Source organism: Staurois parvus, unplaced genomic scaffold, assembly GCF_062004578.1.
Source record: "Staurois parvus isolate SC_StPar_1 unplaced genomic scaffold, SC_StPar_1.0 ptg000410l, whole genome shotgun sequence".
Taxonomy (NCBI): Eukaryota; Metazoa; Chordata; class Amphibia; order Anura; family Ranidae; genus Staurois; species Staurois parvus.
Window position 1 is genome coordinate 1,819,763 of NW_028318206.1, and position 20,752 is coordinate 1,840,514.

The 20,752-nt window shown below is 42.6% G+C and overlaps 1 protein-coding gene across 1 annotated transcript in view; it reads right to left on the bottom strand.

Moving 5' to 3' along the window:
• PHF21A (PHD finger protein 21A) overlaps nucleotides 1-20,752 on the bottom strand; it is a 51,285-nt gene continuing 30,533 nt past the window's right edge. The window contains exons 10-14 of the mRNA XM_089686744.1: nucleotides 20,334-20,497; nucleotides 13,618-13,773; nucleotides 7,559-7,634; nucleotides 3,962-4,065; nucleotides 1-1,661 (exon numbers count right to left, since the gene is read on the bottom strand). Of these exons, the coding sequence (XP_089542870.1) occupies nucleotides 1,410-1,661; nucleotides 3,962-4,065; nucleotides 7,559-7,634; nucleotides 13,618-13,773; nucleotides 20,334-20,497 (752 nt within the window). The 3' untranslated portion in view covers nucleotides 1-1,409. The remainder of the gene's footprint in view (nucleotides 1,662-3,961; nucleotides 4,066-7,558; nucleotides 7,635-13,617; nucleotides 13,774-20,333; nucleotides 20,498-20,752) is intronic.

The window sequence follows — 20,752 nt, forward strand, 5'->3', positions numbered from 1 at the left end:
TTGCCTGAAAGTCTTTTTAATGTTTACTATATATATGAAATATGTGTTCAGATGTCAAGACAGCAGTTATTTACAGAGGAAATTTAACCTGAAAGCAATGCAAAAATATGTTGCTGATATTAACTGGGGGACCAGGCCAGCCTATTACTGATCTGTAAAGGTGTTACTAAAGACTACGAAGCATAGACAAAGCAAATGTAAACCTAGAATATCCAAATCCACTGAAAGTGCACACAACTGTCTGCATCATCTTACCCATCTAGTAACACTAGGAAGACTTGTATGTAATCATTTGTACCTGGGCCTCCTTATTCCACTTTTATATATAACAAAAAAAGAAAAAAAAAATATATAGCAACCCACAAATATTCACAGACTCAATATGGACCCCGTGTCCTCCCCACCCCCCAAACACCCAGCAGTCCTGCTCCTCTGTCCCCACAGACTGCAGCTACAAGACAGGCTGGTTCACACTGTTCCTGCTGTAAAAGATTCATAAGTGTTGGCTGTAAGACATGGACGCTGCAGCCAGAAGACATCGAAGAAACACCTTTCAGCAATCCCCTCCCTTCCCTCGCCAAACGCCCTGGACAGTCTAGTCTGCTTTACTAATACTTTCACATTGTATTGATTTTTTTTTTTTTTGTTTAAAATTGCAAATAAATAAAATGTCAGTAAGTTACCAAAAGTCATTTCTCATTGAGATGCTGGCACATATTAAAAAAATAACATACATCTGTCTACCCATTTCTACACTGTGGGACAAGGACGGGCACGTCGGCAGCTAACATCTACTCTGCGGCCCAGCCATGGACAGGCAGGTAGTACTGCTAGTCCTGAAGTGCCCCAACCCTGCTTAGACACACATTTAAAAGGAAAAACATCATAAGGACCTTAAAATACTGACTCAACACACATTCCTCCTCCAAGCCCCCTCCAAGCTCTGTGGCCAGGTCATCAAAAGGAAGGATTTTTTTTTTTTTGGTACATCACACTGGAGAGTTTTGGAGAAGAGGGGAATCTTCTGTTTGTGGACAGCTGTGTTGGCCCCCTCTCCCTGGCTCCACATTTACATTTGCAGAAGGAGGAGCGCTCCGAAGCTCAGTGTCCACACATACACCTCAAGGAAATCATAAAAAATAAAATAAAGACTGATATCTATGCTTGCTGTGGAGGCTGCTGCAGGCACACACTGGTGTAAAGAGAGTAAAGATTTGATTCTATTTGTCACTTGGCATGGTGCTGGCATGAAACGCCAGCTCACACGTGGAACACACAGAATAAAAGGTTGATTGGCAAAACTCCAGTGCTTACGCCCCTGTCCTGGGATGGTTCTGATCCTGTACGGCCCAGGAAGCGGTCAGACGCGCTTTGTCTTTTCATAGTACCCTCGGTCACAGGACAGCAGGTCACTTAGTCTCTTCTGCCTGGGTGCAGTTCTGGACTGGTGAAGGGAAGGAGACTGTGGCTGGCTTGGGGTCGGGAGGGGGGCTGTTGGCAGTAGCACTGCAGTCCTGGCTGTGGTTGGGGGTCACCTCTGAGTTGACAGGTTTGGTGAGGTCGATATCCTGAATGAGCCGGATAAGACGTTTCACTTTGTCCAAAGAGCTGTGCATGTCTTTTTGCCGGGACAAGATGCTGTTCTTCATTTCTATGCATTTCTGGAAAACACAAAAGAAGCTGTAAAAACCTTGTGGAGACTAAGAGGCCGAATTATGAACACAGGAGCTAAAGAAGAACTGTAGGATCCAGGTCCAGACGTGCCTGTTTATACTTGCAGCAGCTTTCAGTATCCTCGCCCTCACACAAATGCTGAGCTGGCTGTGACAGGCAAAACGCCAATACTTGTGGGCGGTACCAGAGCTTGATGTAAAGCCCCTTCCATTCCTACTGGCCCATCATTAGGATGAGCTGCCTCACTGACCTGTAGGAATGTGTGGAAGGAGGGAGCCGAACTCTTAGCATTCTGGGTACTGAAAGTGGCAGCAGGTTGAACCAGTTTTTATTAGTCTGTATTCCTACTGGGGAGATTGTGCAGCACTGTAAAAGGAAGTGGAGGAAAGACAAAACAGGAAATGATAGGTAAAGCCAGCCATCCAAGGAACAGAACTGTTAGCTGTGCTTACACTGGCTTCTGTTCACCCAACAAATAAAAAAAATCATACAATGCCCATTCCACAACTATGCCCCATGCTACATCACCAACCCGATCTCAATATATTACTCATCCGTCTTCTCCACTTCTTCCACGTCCTCCTGCGCTCTAGTCACCGGAGCCTCTGTTCCCCTATGGAACTCCCCATCCACCGATTTTCTGCTTAATCTGTCTTTAGGTGATCCAAGAAAGCTCATTTCCAGAGAAGTTATCCCTCCTCCACCCAAAAACTGACCTTTTACTTTCACCATCAGCAAAGCCCTTACATCAGGGGTGTCCAACCTTTTGACTTTCCTAGGCCACATTAGAAGAAGGGGAGCGGTCTTGGGCCACGCATAAAATACACTAACAATAAGGACTGCCGGTGAGCAGAAAGTCGGTCAGATCACAACGATCGGTGATATAGATAATATACCTGAGTAATAAAACTTAATTTTGTTTGTAATATTTTTTATTATAAAAGTAAAACAAGGCAACATAAAACTAATCCGCTATTTGCTACAGTGTTTGATAAACTAAAGCATCAATATCTGGTTGGATGGATGCAGCAATTCTCCATGAATTCTCAGATTTTTTGGTTCTAATTTGCCCTTCGTGTGCTTCATCCTGGAAGATAGTTGCTCACAAATATAGGTGCTGCCGAAAACTGATGACATGAATAAGGTGTGATTGTGAGGAGTGGGAGATTTTTCTATGGGAAGACAGAACTTAGAAAAGTCCAGTAAAGAGACAATATCAAATTCAACATTTTTAAATATATTTAGTTTTGTGCTCGGCCGCGTTCATAGCTGTCTTCGGCTGTATGGGGCCGCAGGCTGGACACCTCTGCCTTACAGTTTTTACACTTTTCTTTTAGATTGTAATCTCTGGCAATCAGGGCCCTCCCTTTCCTCTTGTATTAAACTGCATTTTAACTCTATGGTCTCCCTTTATATTGTAAGGCACTGCCCAAACTGTGGTCACTATATAAATCCTGTATAATACTAGCAACCCGCACATCCTTGCAGATCCTCTATTATTATTACTACAGGTACTTATACAGCATCATCAATCTATGCAGAGCTTTACATATATATAATACAGTATTTATATAGCGCCAAAGGGTATGCTCAGCGCTGTACAGTAGCAAGGGGGACAGAACATGAGACAAGACAGTAACAATACACTACACGAGGGGTTCGAGGGCTCTGCTCTTTCGAGCTTACAATCTAGGATATATGGTACATTCAAATCAGTGACTGCCCTCAAGAGCTTACAATCCAAATTCCCTAACTCACATTCGTACATATACATACTAGGGCCAATTAACCTAATAGCATGTCTTTGGAGTGTGGGTTTCCTCCAGGTGCTCCGGTTTCCTCTCACACAGGCAGAACATACAAACTCCAGGCAGGCAGTGCTGTGGTTGGCATTCGAATCAACAACCCTGGTGTTGTCAGGCTAGCGAAAAGATGCTAGTGGAAAGATCAGTATTTCTTCAATTCTGAACCTAAAATACTCGCAGTTTGATATGGATCTAAATTTCTTTTTATTCCCTAAATATTATTGAAAATAAAAATTGTAACTAATTTAATGCAACAGTATGTGGGAATATGAATAATGCAAACCTAAAGCAAGCACTGGTCAAAAAGGACTGATAAACTGCTGGACTAGTTACAACACAGGCAGAGTCGATACTGTCCCTGGAAAAGTAGTAATTATGTCATGAGGGATTCCTAGTCCCGTATCCTCAGAAGCGGGGATGCCAGCGACAGCTGTAAGCATGGATCTTTATTAATGGGTTAATCCAATTTCCTGGCCGCTTACCGTTATGGAGCTGCTGAGTTGTTTCACTTTCTGCTCTAGTTGCTCTCGCTCCTGTTTCAGCTCTGAGCTCCACTTGAGTAATTTTTGCTTCTCTTCTTCTTTTGCTTTTAAGAAAAATGTTAAATGTTGAATAACAGGACAGTCTCTACAGTGAGAAAACACATACACACAGTAATCAGGATGATGTACACAAGACCTTTTGCCTTGCCAGCTGCCCAGTGTATGCGCTTCTGAGACCAAGAAGCATGCATGAGGGTACATGGCAGCTTACTTATCATGGGAGCTACTACTGCTGGTTTTGTAGAAGTCCAGGTTCCATGGTGGGCAGCCTGATTATTATTATTATACAGTATTTATAAAGCGCCAATGGTTTGCTCAGCGCTGTACATTACAAAGGGGGACAGAACATGTGACAGAACAATACCAATACAATGCAAAACATGAGGGGATCGAGGGCCCTGCTCTTTCGATCTTACAATCTAGGAGGGAGGGGGTGGTGGCACAGGAGGAGATAGCTGTGGGGGATGGAGTGGTAGGAAGAGTGGAGGAGGTCGGCAAGTTAGCAGGGGGTAGGGTAGGCTTCCCTGAAGAGATGGGTTTTCAGGGTGCGCCTAAAGGAGAGGAGAGTAGGTGATAATCTGATGGGTTGGGGCAGGGAGTTCCAGAGGATGGGTGACACCCTGGAGAAGTCCTGGAGGCGGGCATGGGAGGAGGAGACCAGGGAACTAGAGAGAAGGAGGTCTTGTGAGGAGCGGAGTGTGCGTGCTGGGCGGTACTTGGATATTAGGTCAGTGATGTAGTTCGGGGCAGTATGGTGGACAGCTTTGTACGTCAGTGTTAGGATTTTGAATTTGATCCGTTGCGCTATCGGAAGCCAGTGGAGGGATTGGCAGAGGGGGGTGGCGGAGATGGAGCGGTTGGAAAGGTGAATGAGTCTGGCAGCCGTATTCAGGATGGACTGAAGCGGGGATAGCCAGCGGCGAGGCAGGCCAGTGAGGAGGGAGTTGCAGTAGTCCAGTCGTGATATGATGAGGGAGTGGATGAGCTGTTTAGTGGTTTCTGGAGTTAGGAACGTGCGGATTTTGGCGATGTTGCGGAGGTGGAGTCTGCACGAGTTTGTTAAAGATTGGACTTGGGGCTGGAAGGATAGGTTGGAGTCCAGAATGACACCAAGCACTCTGGCCTGCGGGGCGGGTTTGGCCCGATTCTGGCTTACTGTTAATACTTAGTGATTCACTCACCTAGGACAACTATGCATGTAAGTGAAGTGTAAAACTTATGTCCAGCATACTTGTTTTCAAGTCAATGCTTGACTAGGTAGTGCAGCCAGAATGAGGGTGGCGGAAACTACAGTTACTAAACCAAGTTAGCAATGGCAGCTCCAATACATATAGATAACAGGTCCCCTTTATCAACATCTGTGGCATACAGGTTCCCATGATTCTGTCAGCCTCTTACCCAGACACTGAGCTTGTGTAATTTATAGGCATCAGCAACTCAAGGGACAACCCGGCCACAAAGTGATTATAGCCAGCAATAAGGAAAGGGCATGCCCCACTAGTTGATAATCTATCCAGTACATGAGCACATCTATACAAATTGGAAAATGTACGTCTCACTTCTATGTTTTATTACTATAACTGGAAACGACATCTGAAGTGTCAGCTTGTGGGGAAAACAGATACAGTGATGGATTTACTGAAGGTAAATAGTACTTTACAACTGCAGTTGTTCCAAAGCCAAGTAATGAGGCGAAACGCCATTTTGCAAATACCCAATCAAATGCAAGGAAAAAAAAAAAAGAAAACCACATTTTTTCTTGTACATGATTGGATGATGGAAGTCAGCAGAGCTTCCCCTCATTTACTAAGCGCTGGAGAAGCACTTCCAAAGTGTAACGTCTATTTACCTTTAAGTAACTCCACTCCACTGTGTCAATAGCTAAAGACCTCCAAACTTCAAGTGTAGAGAGCTTCATGGGTTTCCATGGCTGAGCAGCTGCATCCAAGCCTGACATCACCAAGTGCAATGCAAGGCATCTGATGCCGTGGTGGAAAGCACGCCGCCACAGGACTCTAGAGCAGTGGAGACGTGTTCTCTGGAGTGACCAATCATGCTTCTCTGTCTGACAATCTGTTGGACGTGTCTGGGTTTGGCGGTTGCCAGGAGAATGGAACTTACCTGACAGCATTGTGCCAATTGTAAAGTTTGGTGGAGGGGGGATTATGATGTGGGGTTGTTTTTTCGTGGGTTGGGCTTGGCCCCCTAGTTCCAGTGAAGGGAACTCTTAAGGCATCAGCATACCAAGACATTTTGGCCAATTTCATGCTCCAAGCTTTATGGGAACAGTTTGGGGATGGCTCCTTCCTGGTCCAACATGACTGCACACCAGTGCACAAAGCAAGGTCCATAAAGACATGGATGAGCGAGTTTGGGGTGGAGGAACTTGACTGGCCTGCACAGAGTCCTGACCTCAACCCCATAGAACACCTTTGGGATGAATTAGAGCGGAGACTGTGAGCCAGGCCTTCTCGTCTGACATCAGTGCCTGACCTCACAAATATGCTTCTGGAAGAATGGTCAAACCTTCCCATAGACACCCTCCTAAACCTTGTGGACGGCCTTCCCAGAAGAGTTGAAGCTGTTATAGCTGCAAAGGGACCCTACGGACTAAGACTGGGATGGGAGTAAAGTTCATGTGCGTGTAAAGGCCGGTCGACCAATACTTTTGGCAATATAGAGAAGGTCTTTAGGCTCCATGCTCACTAGTGCTTTAAGCTTAAAAACCACTGGATAAAAAACGTTGGTAATAGTGTGCTTTAGTAGCATTTAGGAGCCTTAGCTTTTTTGTAGATTTTTTTTTCCTACATGTACTATAAAAATGCTGTTAGGAGAGTTTTAGTAGTGTTTTTTTCCACCAGAAAAACTCCCAAAATGTCTACAAAAACAAATTTCTCTGCTGCTAAACGCTGAAGCTTGAAAAACGCTACTAGCCTAAAATAGTGTGCATGGAGACATAAGACAACACTATTCGCTTCTAGGAGCAGAAAAAAAAATACTGATAACAGCTTTATGACCTTAACAAAATGCTAGTGTGCATGGAGCCTAAACTGGCACAGGGGTCCCATTTTTATTTCAGAGAAGGTTGTAGGAGGTGGGGAACACTTTTTTACATAATGCACAGGTCACTGGAACTCTTACAAGGCTGGTGAACTAGAAGCATGCATGCTGAACCTATTTTTCGTCTTGGCATAAAACAAGAACCACTACAATGGGCTTGATCCTGCTGTGATTTTATGGCCAATGTAGTAACACTCAGGTGAGGATCAGGATATTTAGGAGTAACCCTAGAAATTGATAATAATCATTTTGAAATTATAAATGCACTTAACACACAGAGGTTTTCCAACCTCAAAAGACCAGAAGGTGTTTACTGCTCCAGTTGGTTTAGGCTGCATATCTTAGAAGACCTCTCATAGTTGGACTGATGTTTCCTAAGGCCATGCTTCAGTATGGTTAGAGGTCTGCTGTTTATTACCTCCTATGGGGTCCTCATGCACAAGCTTTGAAGTATGACAGAGAAGACCTCATACCCACCTGCTTTATATGCAATATATGAGTGAACAATAGCCAACGTTCCAGGCCAGGGAATTGCTTCCTCTTTTTTGAGCATCTGGAAGAAAGAACAGTTTTAAAAAGGATGCTGCAAATATCATTTTCAAGAAATCAGATCTGCATAGGAAGCAAACTTGTCTACAGGATTACAAAAAAAAAAAAACAAATAATGAAAAGACTTAAAATCAATGTTAGACAAATGTGCAACAGATTTACTCATTATCATCAATCTAAAGTCCTTTGCAGCTTTAATTATTGACTTCCTGCAGTTACCAACACATACACAAACAACACCTGGCCAAACCTATTTCATCCAAGCCATAGGTGACCTGCTCTGAAATGAGCTCTTTTCTTCCAATACATTTACTGGTTTTAGAGTGGAAAAGGATTAAAATACCTGTCAGGTTTTTATTGCTGTCTGTACCCTCATTAACGAGATTCACCCTCTCTAGTTGTCCTGTTTACCATTCTCACCGAGAGAGAAAGTAAACCCAAAGGGTTGTCCCCAAAACAGTAATAGAGGGGAATCTTCCAAAGCGGAAACTAGTTCTGGTGGCAAATATGAATTCCTCAAAGTGATTTCCTCACTTCCTGTTTTGGCAATGGAACAGGAAGTGAAGTGAAAACTACCCAAATGGGACACAGAGGCAAAAGCAACAAAACCACAAAAAAGTGACAGAAGTTATATCCCTTGCTTACCCTTCTACTTTAAAGCGGATATTCACACCCTCGTTCTTGGCCAAAGTTGGAACATATATATATAATTTTTTGGGTTGGGGGCGGTTTGGGAGCAGGTACCTGGTTTTGACAGGTACCCGTTCCCTCTTCCACACAGATTGTCTAGTCCCCCATCCAAAACCTTCTGGGACATGTCACATGTCCCAGAAGGCTGCAGGACTAATCACACACCGTAGTGCAGCTCTCTGTCTGCGAAGCCACAAGCAGTCACAACCGGCACTGGGGACCCGAAGACCAGTGAGGAAACTGGCCTGGATGAGGATGGTGTTGGATCCTTGAACAGGTCTTTTTATTAAAAGTCAGCAGCTACAGTTTTTGTAGCTGCTGACTTTTTATTTTTGCTGAACTGACTGAAGAACCTGTTTAATATTCAGTTTTGAATGACTGCAATCACGCCCCTTCCCCACAAAAAATGAAATTTGTATATTTAAGAACATTTTTCCATCCTGCTCCTTTGTTCATCTTCAACTGAAGTGACGAGATAATTCAAACTAAATTTTTCAAATAAACGTCTACTTTATAGCCAAATTCTGTGATAATGCCCAAGATGGATGATTATGTTGGCAATAGTTGCCCCCCCCAAACTGTAAAAGTAAACATTGTTCTTTCCATCAAGTAATTCTGCTTTTTCATGTGTAAGGTGTAATATTTCCCAAAGTACAGCGTATTGCACAGTGCCCCATCTGAGAAGGCCTAATTGTGCTAAAAGGCCTAATCTTATTTGTGAATACTTTGCACAATTGACCTCACATATTTGGTGTTCCATTACAGTCAATGGCATGGGAACATCATGGAGATGATGCAGAGATGAAACCGGTCTCAATATTTAGAATGCAGCAGAACTCATGTTGCACACATTTACAGCACCAAAGCTGCACAAGTGCAAAACAGGACCTTGCTATCCAATCACACCCATGTGTATGCATTATTGTACCAAGTAGTGCATGCTATCATGCGTCTATACAGCACTTTCCATATGCTTTTTGTGTGTTTACCAGAGAAGGGACCCATCTCCATACCACAAAAGCACATGGTATATCACATAGGCTGAGTGCGCCCAAAGGTTTTTCCTTGCTGCCTAGCAGAGGGGGTGACATGGCTGCACACACTGCACAGTTTTCGGTCAACTAAAGTCTTCACGTTTTCGAAATATTTTCTTTCTTTGCATAATCTTGAGGGAGCTTGGCTACAAACATCCAGTTCTAAGGAAATCCCAGGCTAATTTTTTTTACATTATAGCTTGCAACCATGGCGGGTGCAATACAACTTATTCATGTCCTTTAGACAGAGTGACCAGCAGTTAAAATCAATGGTCCGATGCTTCGGACTCGGCACTTTAAAGCCAAGAGCCAGTGGGAAAGGAATCCCCTGTAGGAAGTCCCCCTAAAAACAACCCAGCTACAGGTTGTCTGAGGAAGAACACTTTAGAACCGTACTTTAATGAACCACTCCCCACTCTATAGCAGAAGTACTGCTACAGGGTTGCAGGGATGCACAAAATCATGTATATATAAGTGATTTGCATTTCTGGGTAGGGGGCGCACCCATGCCGCTATTGGCTGACGAACATGTCAATCACTGCGTCCTTGCTGGCAATTCTCAGGCGGGACTCGGGGATCGTCTGCAGAGCTGAAAGGGAAGAGACCTGTGTGTAAACAACACGGGTCTCTCTCCTGTCACCATAGACATGCCGCTTTGCATTTCTCTGCACAGCAGAGAAATACAAAGCAGCATGTCTCCCTAGTAAAACACAACACAGCACATAGCATAAAACACACACAGCACACAGTTAACCCTTTGATCACTCCAGATGTTAACCCCTTCCTGCCCAGTGTCATTAGTACAGTGTCAGTGCTTTTTATTAGCACTGATCACTGTATTAGTGTCACTGGAGATGTCAGTGACAGTTAGTCAGTTCCCCCCCAGTGTCAGAATGCCCGCCGCAGTCGTGCTATAAGTCGCTGATCGCCGCCGTTACTAGTATAAAAAAAATATAAACATAAAAATTTCAGGATATATACTGCCATTTGTAGACGCTATAACTTTCACGAAAACCAATTAATATACAGGTGTTGGGATTTTTTTTTTTTACCAAAGACATGTAAGCAGAATACATTTTGGCCTAAATTTATGAAGAAATTTTATTTTTTCAAATTTTTTTTACTCGGTATGTTTTATAGCAAAAAGTAAAAAATAACTGGGTTTTTTGTTTTTTTTTTAATTATCGGTCTTTTTTGCTTATAGCGCAGAAAATAAAAGCCACAGACATGATCAAATACCGCCGAAAGAAAGCTCTATTTCTGGGGGAAAAAAATTACAATTTGTATTTACGTACAGCATTGCATAACTGCACAATTGTCAGTTAAAGTAACACAGCGCCATATCGCAAAAAACGGCCTGGTCAGAAAGGGGGGTAAATCGTTTGGAGGGCAAGTGGTTCATAACCAGATAACCAGTGGGGATCGAAAGTTTGGGCACCCCAGCTAAAAATTTGTATTAATGTGCATAAAGAAGCCAAGGAAAGATGGAAAAATCTTCAAAAGGCATCAAATTACAGATTAGACATTCTTATAATATGTCAACAAAAGTTAGATTTTATTTCCATCATTTACACTTTCAAAATAACAGAAAACAAAAAAATGGCGTCTGCAAAAGTTTGGGCACCCTGCAGAGTTAATATCTTGTACTGCCCCCTTTGGCAAGTATCTCAGCTTGTAAACGCTTTTTGTAGCCAGCCAAGAATCTTTCAATTCTTGTTTGAGGTATCTTTGCCCATTCTTCCTTACAAAAGTCTTCCAGTTCTTTAAGATCTCTGGGCTGTCTGTCACGCACTGCTCTTTTAAGGTCTATCCATAGATTTTCAATTATGTTGAGGTCAGGAGATTGTGAAGGCCGTGGCAAAACCTTCAGTTTACGCCTCTTGATGTAATCCCCCATGGATTTCGAGGTGTGTTTAGGATCATTATCCATTTGTAGAAGCCATCCTCTCTTTAACTTCAGCTTTTTCACAGATGGCATCAAGTTACCATCCAAAATTTGCTGAAATTTTATTGAATCCATTTTTCCTTCTACTCGTGAGATGTTCCCTGTGCCACTGGCTGCAACACAACCCCAAAGCATGATTGATCCAACCCCATGCTTAACAGTTGGACAGAGGTTCTTTTCATTAAATTCTGTGCCCCTTCTTCTCCAAACGTACCTTTGCTCATTCCGGCCAAAAAGTTCAATTTTAACCTCATCGGTCCACAGAACTTGTTTCCAAAATGCATCAGGCTTGTCTATATGTTCATTTGCAAAGTTCAAACGATGATTTTTGTGGTGAGGACGTAGAAGAGGTTTTCTTCTGATGACTCTTCCATGAAGACCATATTTGTACAAGTATCTCTTTATAGTGGAATAGTGTACCACAACTCCAGTGTCTGCCAGATCTTTCTGGAGGGATCGTGCAGTCAAACGTGGATTTTGAATTTTTTTTCTCACAATCCTGCGAGCTGTTCTGTCTGATATTTTTCTTGGTCTTCCAGATCTTGCTTTAACTTCCACTGTTCCTGATGACTGCCATTTCTTAATTACATTCCGAACAGAGGATATTGACATCTGAAAACGCTTTGCTATCTTCTTATAGCCTTCTCCAGCTTTGTGAGCATCAACTATTTTCAGATTCAGTTTTCTAGACAACTGCTTAGAAGAACCCATGGTGCTGATTGTTGGGGCAAGGTCAGATGAGTCTGGGCATTTAAAACCTTTTAGATTGACATAACCTGGTCTTCCCAGACGATGATTGAGAACGATCCATGACACTGGCAGGTCTCAGCTTTGCAAAGGGGGCAGTGCATGCTATAAATTCTGCAGGGTGCCCAAACATTTGCAGACGCCATTTTTTTGTTTTCTGTTATTTTGAAAGTGTCAATGATGGAAATAAAATCTAACTTTTGTTGACATATTATAAGAATGTCTAATCTGTAATTTGATGCCTTTTGGAGATTTTTCCATCTTTCCTTGGCTTCTTTATGCACATTAATACAAATTTTTAGCTGGGGTGCCCAAACTTTCGATCCCCACTGTATATACTCTTGAGGATAAGGTCCCAACATGTAAAATGTACCACACAACTAAGCAGAACAATGTTTTTGATCTTCCAAAGTATATGTGCCTAGAATCTGCAAGCCATCATACAAGGAGACCACCACTTCACCGTACTGCACACCCAACATGGCTCACATGTCTAACGGTGCACAAAACTAGGAATTGCTTTCTTCTATGTTATTGTTACTTGGATTCATACTGAGCTAAAACCACGGTAATTCAAATTATTTATCAAGTTTTCCATTTAAAGGCACCTCCTTTAACCAAAAAATGTAAAAAGAGTACTACACACTGCCATGTAACCCATACACAAGCAGCAGTATAATGCTACAGACAGAACACAGTGTTTACAAAGCATTCTGTTCTGCAATACATATTTTCTATAAAGCTAATAGGGAAACAATCAGCCCCACTTCAATGAAATCAGGTCTTTTATCCGGCTTTATTAAAACCAGACATAGGACTCTGCTGAAGCCTGTGTGTGAGCATGTTACAGTGGGGCGCTCCCAGGCAGGAATATTAGGTCGCTGGAGGCACTTACTTACTCCTGGAGTAATTGCTGTTTGACGCTCCCTCCAGTGATGACCAATTAACCAAAAGCCCAGGCATTTGGCCACAGGATATCTGCTCAAGTGAAGCATTGGCTTAATCTGAGGTTCTATGCTCTTCAACAGAAATCAAATGCCTAGGCTTTACGTTTTGTGATCAGCACTGAAGGAAGCCTTTCGTAGAATTTCCTGCAGAAAAGATACATATAACAGCCTTTCCTCTCACGTGTTGGTTTGCCATCCCACGCTATTAACACAGCTTTACATAACAATTATAGGTTTAGTGCTAGCCATACACATTGATTTTTTTTTTTTTTTTTTATTCTGTCCACCAATATTCACCTGGAGAAAAAAAAAGTTACTTTTGGATGGATTGACTCTTTACCACTTTAAAATTAATGCTTATAAGCATGGCTCTGGTCATTTAAAATGATGAATTTTAGCAGCATTCAGATTAACAGGCCATGCCTGGCTGTGGTACTGTGAAGCAATGTGTGGTCTGGGATGTGGAGTAACACTTGGCTGCCATATTACAGTGCTGCTCGTCAGTCAGACCTGAAGAGACAATTCTGCAGTGCGATAAGACTGGGGGATTGGGCAAAGCTCATAGGAGATCTAGCAATCCATAGGGCTATTCAGTGCTCCCTGTATCTGTCTATCACACGGTACCTGGTCTTGGCATTTGGGACATATCCACATGCCCTTGGGAATGGATTTCAGAGGAGGCTCCAAACAGTCCAGGTGGTATACACGTGAACATGTGTCGCACATCAGTAGCTGTCCGCTCTTTCTGCAGACGCTGCAAAAATCCTCATGGATATCAGCCTAAAGGAGTCACAGGAGAGAGAGGAGGCGAAAAGAGGGGTCAGCCCAAAAATCTGACAACTGCCCTTCTTTACTGTTTTATGAGCTGCAATTAGTATCTACTGATCTAGGGGGGAGGAAGGGAAGGGGTTCTTCCAGAATAGACAGATAGAAGGGACACAGAAGGGACTAGTGCACTGCAGAGCAAAGCAATGAGCGGGAGAGTATTGGACAGCAAGGTAGTAGAGATAAAAGAGCTGATGGAGTAGTATAAAGCACACTGGCGTGAAGAAAGTTTACCACCACCAAGAAAATCAGGGTATTATTCTGAATGCCACAATACATCTATAATCACTATTAGTATCTAAAGCAGAATGTAGCACAGGTCCTTCAGAAGTTAGAGAAAGGTGTAGTATAAAGTTCAGAGAGAAAAGTTCTAGATAGAAAGTTAGTTCTCTAATCCTCATCATAGAAACTTCGGGGAGCGTTTATTAAGTGACGCAGGCTGAAAACTTTTATGTGTCTCAGGACAAAATGGCAATTTTGCTATTGACAACTTTACAAAATAATTATAAAGTGTGCAAAAATCAAATCAGTGCGTGATTTAGAGAACAAATGTTACCACTTTGGTGAAATAGCAGATATTGTCCATTTTCAGCATACGCTAGTTTTATAAAAGCCCCTCCTATATGTGAGATACAAATACAGGAAAAACGCAGATATTCGCCAATGTATAAAGGTAAATAAAGACAACTGATGATTACAAAACACCATCATTGCTGATTTACTTACTAAGCACATTTTAGTTTATTTGTTGGCTGGGATGAGGCCCTGTCACTAACACATTTCCAACCCATCTGCTAATTTCCCTCCTACTGTACAAGGTTTAACCCAGGGGTGCTCAACCTTTTGAAGAGCGAAGGTCACAATAAAATGAAATGGATCAGAATTTCACATTTTTTCTTTTGAATAGCAAAATAAAAACATTTTCCTCCTGCGACCGCTTAATGCTGGGGGGGAGTGAAAGGAGGAAAAGCCAGCTTTCATCAGTCACAGGAGGGAAGTGGAGTAGATCGGTTCCTCTAAATGCCACCCCTGTTGCCCCTCCTTCCAAAACAGAATGTGACAGGTAGGCCGCACGGGCCCCCTGCAGTGGGATAACCATTGGGACCCCTGGCACTAAAGCAATGGTTGGGGGGTGGGGGGATTTGTGTTAAAAACATGTCTCAATTATGGGGTTTTACTGCCCCCAATCCACAAATGTAAAGAAACCCTTACTGTCCTGAGCCCCCCTAAGGCTACTTTCACACTAATACTCTGCTGTTTACCAGCGAGTGCAGCAGAGTGTACCTGCGGCTTTCCTGGAGGTTTTCTGTATTTTGCCATATACAGAAAGCGCACCAAACCTGCAGGATATATTAGAAGTCTATGGCTCGGTGCAGCTAACCAGTAGGAAAGCCGCAGTTGCACTGCATTGAACCCACAGATCAGTGTGAAAGCAGCCCAATAGCTGTTAATCCTTTTATAGGTGCCAATATGCCTACTTCAAAAGTGCAGTGTGTGTGTTTAATACACTGACCTTTTCCTCTTCCAGCTTCTGATGGTCCCAGGCGAAGTGCAATCGTTATCACTCCTCCTGGGACAGAAGCCGTGGCTACAGAGGAAGCATCAGCTTATGTGGATCCTGCTCCCTCTGCGGCTGCCTGCTTCTTCTGTTGCTGGGGCCATTTCGATGCACTCTGATGATCTGGGAAGGCGGGTCGGCAAGCCCAGATAAAAATAAATGAGTTGCCGACCCTGGGAAAGCATTTCCCTAGGTTGAGGTCAGGGGCCACATCAGGGCGCTACATGGGCCTCGGGGGTTGAGCACCCCTAGTTTACCAGTCAACAGGCCTGATTTGAACATTTTGATTCTGTCTTGTGGCCGGCTGAGACCACAGATGACAAAACAAAGAGAAATTCTATTATCTGGAAAACAGAAACCAACATCTAAAAGTAGAACCAATTTTATTTCCCAGTAGATGGAAAAAAAAAAAATTCCAAAAGGCTCGTTGACCCCACTTCGTTTCAGCTGTGTTGATCAGCACAAAGGCTCAATGCCAGGACACACAGAAAACAATATGTTTCTATGTGCTCTGTTCACACAACACTGCCTTGAGGTGGGATGTAGTGCATACCATCTTCACTGGCTTCAGCCGCCAAGTGCTTTGTGCAGGCAGTCCATTTAAGTGCATGGGGACACAACCACTTGTCCTAATTTGACAGGTGTGCAAGTGAGGGGCCCTGAAAGCATACAGTGCGAGTTTGGAGCCACACACCTGCAACTGTCAAATTGAGATGAGTGGCTGCATATGTGCAGCTGCTGCATCCCCATACACACATGGGCTACCTGCTCAAGCTGCAGAAACACAGCAGTACATTTACAGTCTATGGGCCTTGATGCCTGTGTAAATGAGGCCTCTTCCATTCCACGCCCAACCAGGTTTGGTGCACTTCAATTCCTGTTTTTATTCACTAAGGCATGATGTGTTAGGTGGCCACCAACCATTTTAAATGGGCTATGAATGCACCTAAAGCACAAAAAATAGGTCCCGTATTCACATTTACATCTGTGCACTACTGCAGATGCCGTACTATACATCTGTGTACTATATACAGAAAATAATGATTTGATCCCCTGCAGATTTTGTAAGTTTGCCCACTTAGAGGGCACATATCATATGTGTATTTTAAATGATAGACAGAATATCTACAGAAAAAACACGATACAAATGTTGTAAATTGAGTTGCGGTTCAGTGAGTAAAATAAGTATTTGATCCCCAAGCAAAACACGACTTAGTACTTGGTGGAGAAACCCTTGTTGGCAAGCAAAGAGGTAAGACGTTTCTTGTAGTTGTTTACCGGGTTTTACATCTCAGGAGGGATTTTGGTCCACTCCTATTTACAGATCTTCTCTAAAGCCTTAAGGTTTCTTAGCGATCACTTGGCAACTCGAAGTTCCAACTCCTTCCATACATTTTCCATAGGATTAAGGTCTGGAGACTGGCTAGGCCACTCTAGGACTTTAACGTGCGTCTTCCTGAGCCACTCCTTTGTTGCCTTGGTGGTATGTTTTGGGTCATTGGCATGCTGGAAGACCCATCCACGACCCGTCTTCAGTGTTCTGGCTGAGGGAAGTAGGTTCTCATCCAAGATTTTACAATACATGGGGCCGTCCATTAGCCCCTCAGTGTAGAAAAGTCAGCCTGTACCTTTAGCAGAGAAACAGCCCCAAAGCCTATTGTATCTACCTCCATGCTTGACTGTAGTGATAGTGTTCTAAGGGTCAGAGTCAGCATTTTTTTTCCTTCAAACCCAGCAAGTCAATGCCAAAGAGCTCAATTTTGATCTCATCTGACCACAAGAGTTTTTCTCAATCCTTCTCTGAATCATTTAGATGTTAATTGGCAATCTTTAGACGGGCCTGCACATGTGCCTTCTTGAGGAGGGGGACCTTGTGGGTGCTGCAGGACTTCAACCCATGGCAGCGTATTACCAATGGTTTGTTCGGTGACTGTGGTCCCAACTGCCTTGAGATCAGTCACAAGCTCCTCCTGTGTATTTCTGGGCTGATCTCTCAATTTTCTCATGATCATCCTTACCCCATGAGGTGAAATCTTGCATGGAGCTCAAGACCGAGGGCGATTGATGGTTATTTTGTATTTCCATTTGCGAATAAGCGCTCCAACAGTTGTTTCCTTTTCACCAAGTTTATTGCTGATGGTCTTGTAGCCCATTCCAGCCTTGTGTAGGTCTACAATCTTGTCCCTGACATCCTTTGAAAGCTCTTTGGTCTTTCCCAATGATGGTGAGGTTTGAATGGAAGAAAGAGATTCTGGGGACAGGTGTCTCTTATACACATAAATGTGTTGTCGTTTGGGACACCTCCATAAATTGACAGGACTAATCTGTGTACTACATGAGCTCATAGCCAGGCTGTGGGAGCCAGAATTATTGTTGGTTGGTAGGGGATCAAATACTTATTTTACTCAGTGAATGGCAACTCAATTTATAAAATTTGTATCATGTATTTTTCTTGATTTTTGGTTGATATTCTGTCTCTATCATTTAAAATACACCTATGATAAAAAGTATAGACCCTTCATTTCTTTGTAAGTGGGCAAACGTACAAAATCTGCAGTGATCAAATAATGATTTTCCCCACTGTATCTTCACAAAAGTTTGCCTTTACCAATGAACGGCAATGTACCAAAACACTTAAATAAAATGCATTGCAGTAACAAGTGTTAAACATGCACTGCGCTATAAAGGGGCCTTTAGGATTTAAAAAAAAAAAAAAGAAAAAGAAAAAAATGAATTCCTGAAAGGAAAATCATCCCGATATCACAGGACGTGTGATACAAAGAAAGTTACAGGATAATACAGAGAAAGACTACTAAATAGGACAGCCACTGAACAAACTCCACAGAACCTCCACAGAATAATAACTACTCTACTGAAACAGCCAGCGATGCCACGATGATCAATATTGAAAAGGACTGCAGGAGGTCAGTGATTAGGAGGTTAGTAAACAGAGGAGACAAGAATTAAACAGCAAGCAATAGACAATCTTGTAAAGCATCCGTCAACCTAAAAGTGATATTTCAGGTATAGATGTACTTTGGTCAGCCATGTCAGTCATGAGATCCCAATTCCATAGTTTATGGCCCCATTTCTTTACAGCTCGGGGCAGAGAGGGATCATGTATGTTTTTGCCATGCGCTAAAGCATGTTATATGTTGCATTAAGGCAGCCAATTTAAAATAATGGGCTGCCAGTATACCCAAACATCTCTAAAAAAATAAATCTGACATGTCACAAAATGTTGTAATGTAACACACTGATGCGTTGCCTTAGTGTTTTGGGAGTGCCAATCAGAATGAATGTCACTGCAGTAAACAAATATGTGTTGCCACAAAACGGTAGTTTCAACGTGGCCTAAGTGTTCATGACTGTCTTCTTTTGCAGTCTTCTAATATAAAGAAGAATGGGATATTCTTGTCATTTTTATAACAGGAGTGCAGATTGGGGAAATCAAGAGCAGAGCTCTCACCACCAGAGCTCCAGAGATATAGAAGAAGCCGTTAGGCACCTTTTAAAATCATGGCTCCAGACCAAACTCGAGACATGAAAACAAAGGAAAAACTAGTGGCATAAATGGAAACAAGGGAAAGGTGAAGCAATGAAGAAGGCTGTTTATTACTGTTTAGTGATGATAAGGAAGTAAAGTGATATACACAAGAGAACATTATCTCCAATTTATATTTTTACATCATTTTCTTCCAGAAACCAGAGCAGCAAATCTACTGCCCCACATCAGATGTTGTGAACCCAGCCTTTATGTTGCAGCCCCAAATGCCAGTGTACCATTTGCTGGGACCCAAAACTGTCAAGTCAAATACCGAAAGCCTACAATTACACCAAGTTAGGGGAGAAAAAAAATCCCTTGTATGGGGCCCCCCTCCTCATTCCTGCACTGCAAGTGTTTATTGCTCATTTGGTATAGGTGTAAAGGAATAGGCTGTAATATTTACTCTAATCTTCACACCCTCCTCTTCTGGGCTGTGGGGAAAGGCCCTCACCACCCTCACGTACAAGGCAGGATTATTGCTCCTGCATTGATTTGATGACATCAGTGTGCGACTGCCGACTGGAGGCTTTGTGGAACCTGTCACACAGATGGAGGAAGCTTGCCAGTGCAAGAAATAAGGTAAGTATTACCACCTTATCCTTCTGCCCCTAGATAAAATGACCATTAAACCCTTGCAGTAAAGGGGTGTTAAATGCTTTAATTCCTGAAGTTCAGCTTTAAAAGATTTTGCAACGCTAAAACTACATTTAAAAAAAAAAGAAAAAAAGGAAAGCTGGATTGTGGTGAGTAAGAAGGAAAGACGACAATTTGCTATTCACATGACAGGTGCAGACCATGAAAGAAAGGTTACTTCACAAGAAAAGAACATTGTACAATTTAGATGAGGTAGAAGGCAGAGCAGAGAGCAGTTTAGGAAGAGAACATAGCACAGAATCTAGCAGAACCTAAAGAAGTAGAAGATGACATTCAAATTACACTGCAGGTAACAAATTTATTGAATTTTTCAGAAAACTAGGCAATGGTGACACTAGTAGTCAGGTTTAGAAAGATCCTAAACAACTAGAGAAGACCTTTTCTCCATTTTTGAACTGAATAATTTTGGGGAAACACATTTACAAAGTTAAAGAATGAACACTAATCTGCAAAGTCTCTGAGAATAACTCACATAGTTCTAAATGAAAGCAGTCATGTATCCATTAACATTAATTTAAACATAAATAACATTTGTACGTTTAGATCATATCACACACTCCACATAAGCAGCATTAATATGTATAACAGGCTGTTCGGGAAGCATGCATGGCCAGGGTTGGTTACAGGAGATCCCCAAAATCCACTCTGCCTGTACACATGCTGCTGCTGTCTATACCAGGACAAAGGGTCTTTCAGCTCGCCACACATTAGGACCCTTCTGGATTTACAGTCCCTTTCGTATTTGGAGTTACTTACGTCCGTGGAAATAGGATTAGGCAAGGACACAGGCAGGATGCTTGCAGGGAAACTACATGTGATCTGGGTCTTTTCGCTTTCAGGGGAATCAGGATGACTGGATGGAGGGGAGGTGGGTGGCAGGGCGCTCAAACCCAGGGCCGTGTTGTATTTGGGAGGACGACCTATATGTTAATAAACACAAACAAAACAAAAAAAAAAAAAAAAGAAACAAAAATGGGGGGATTTACATACCTTTGGCCAGTGTTCCTCATTGGCTAGCATGGAAAAGGAAATTATGCAGATGAGGAAAACCAATATAATATTACAGAAGTGGAAAGGATAGTCGTTATGACAATTAAAAAGAAAAATTGGTAGACCGGCAGGAGAAAAAGCAGTAGTCAATCACACAGAGAACATGCATGTAGCAGAATATTAAG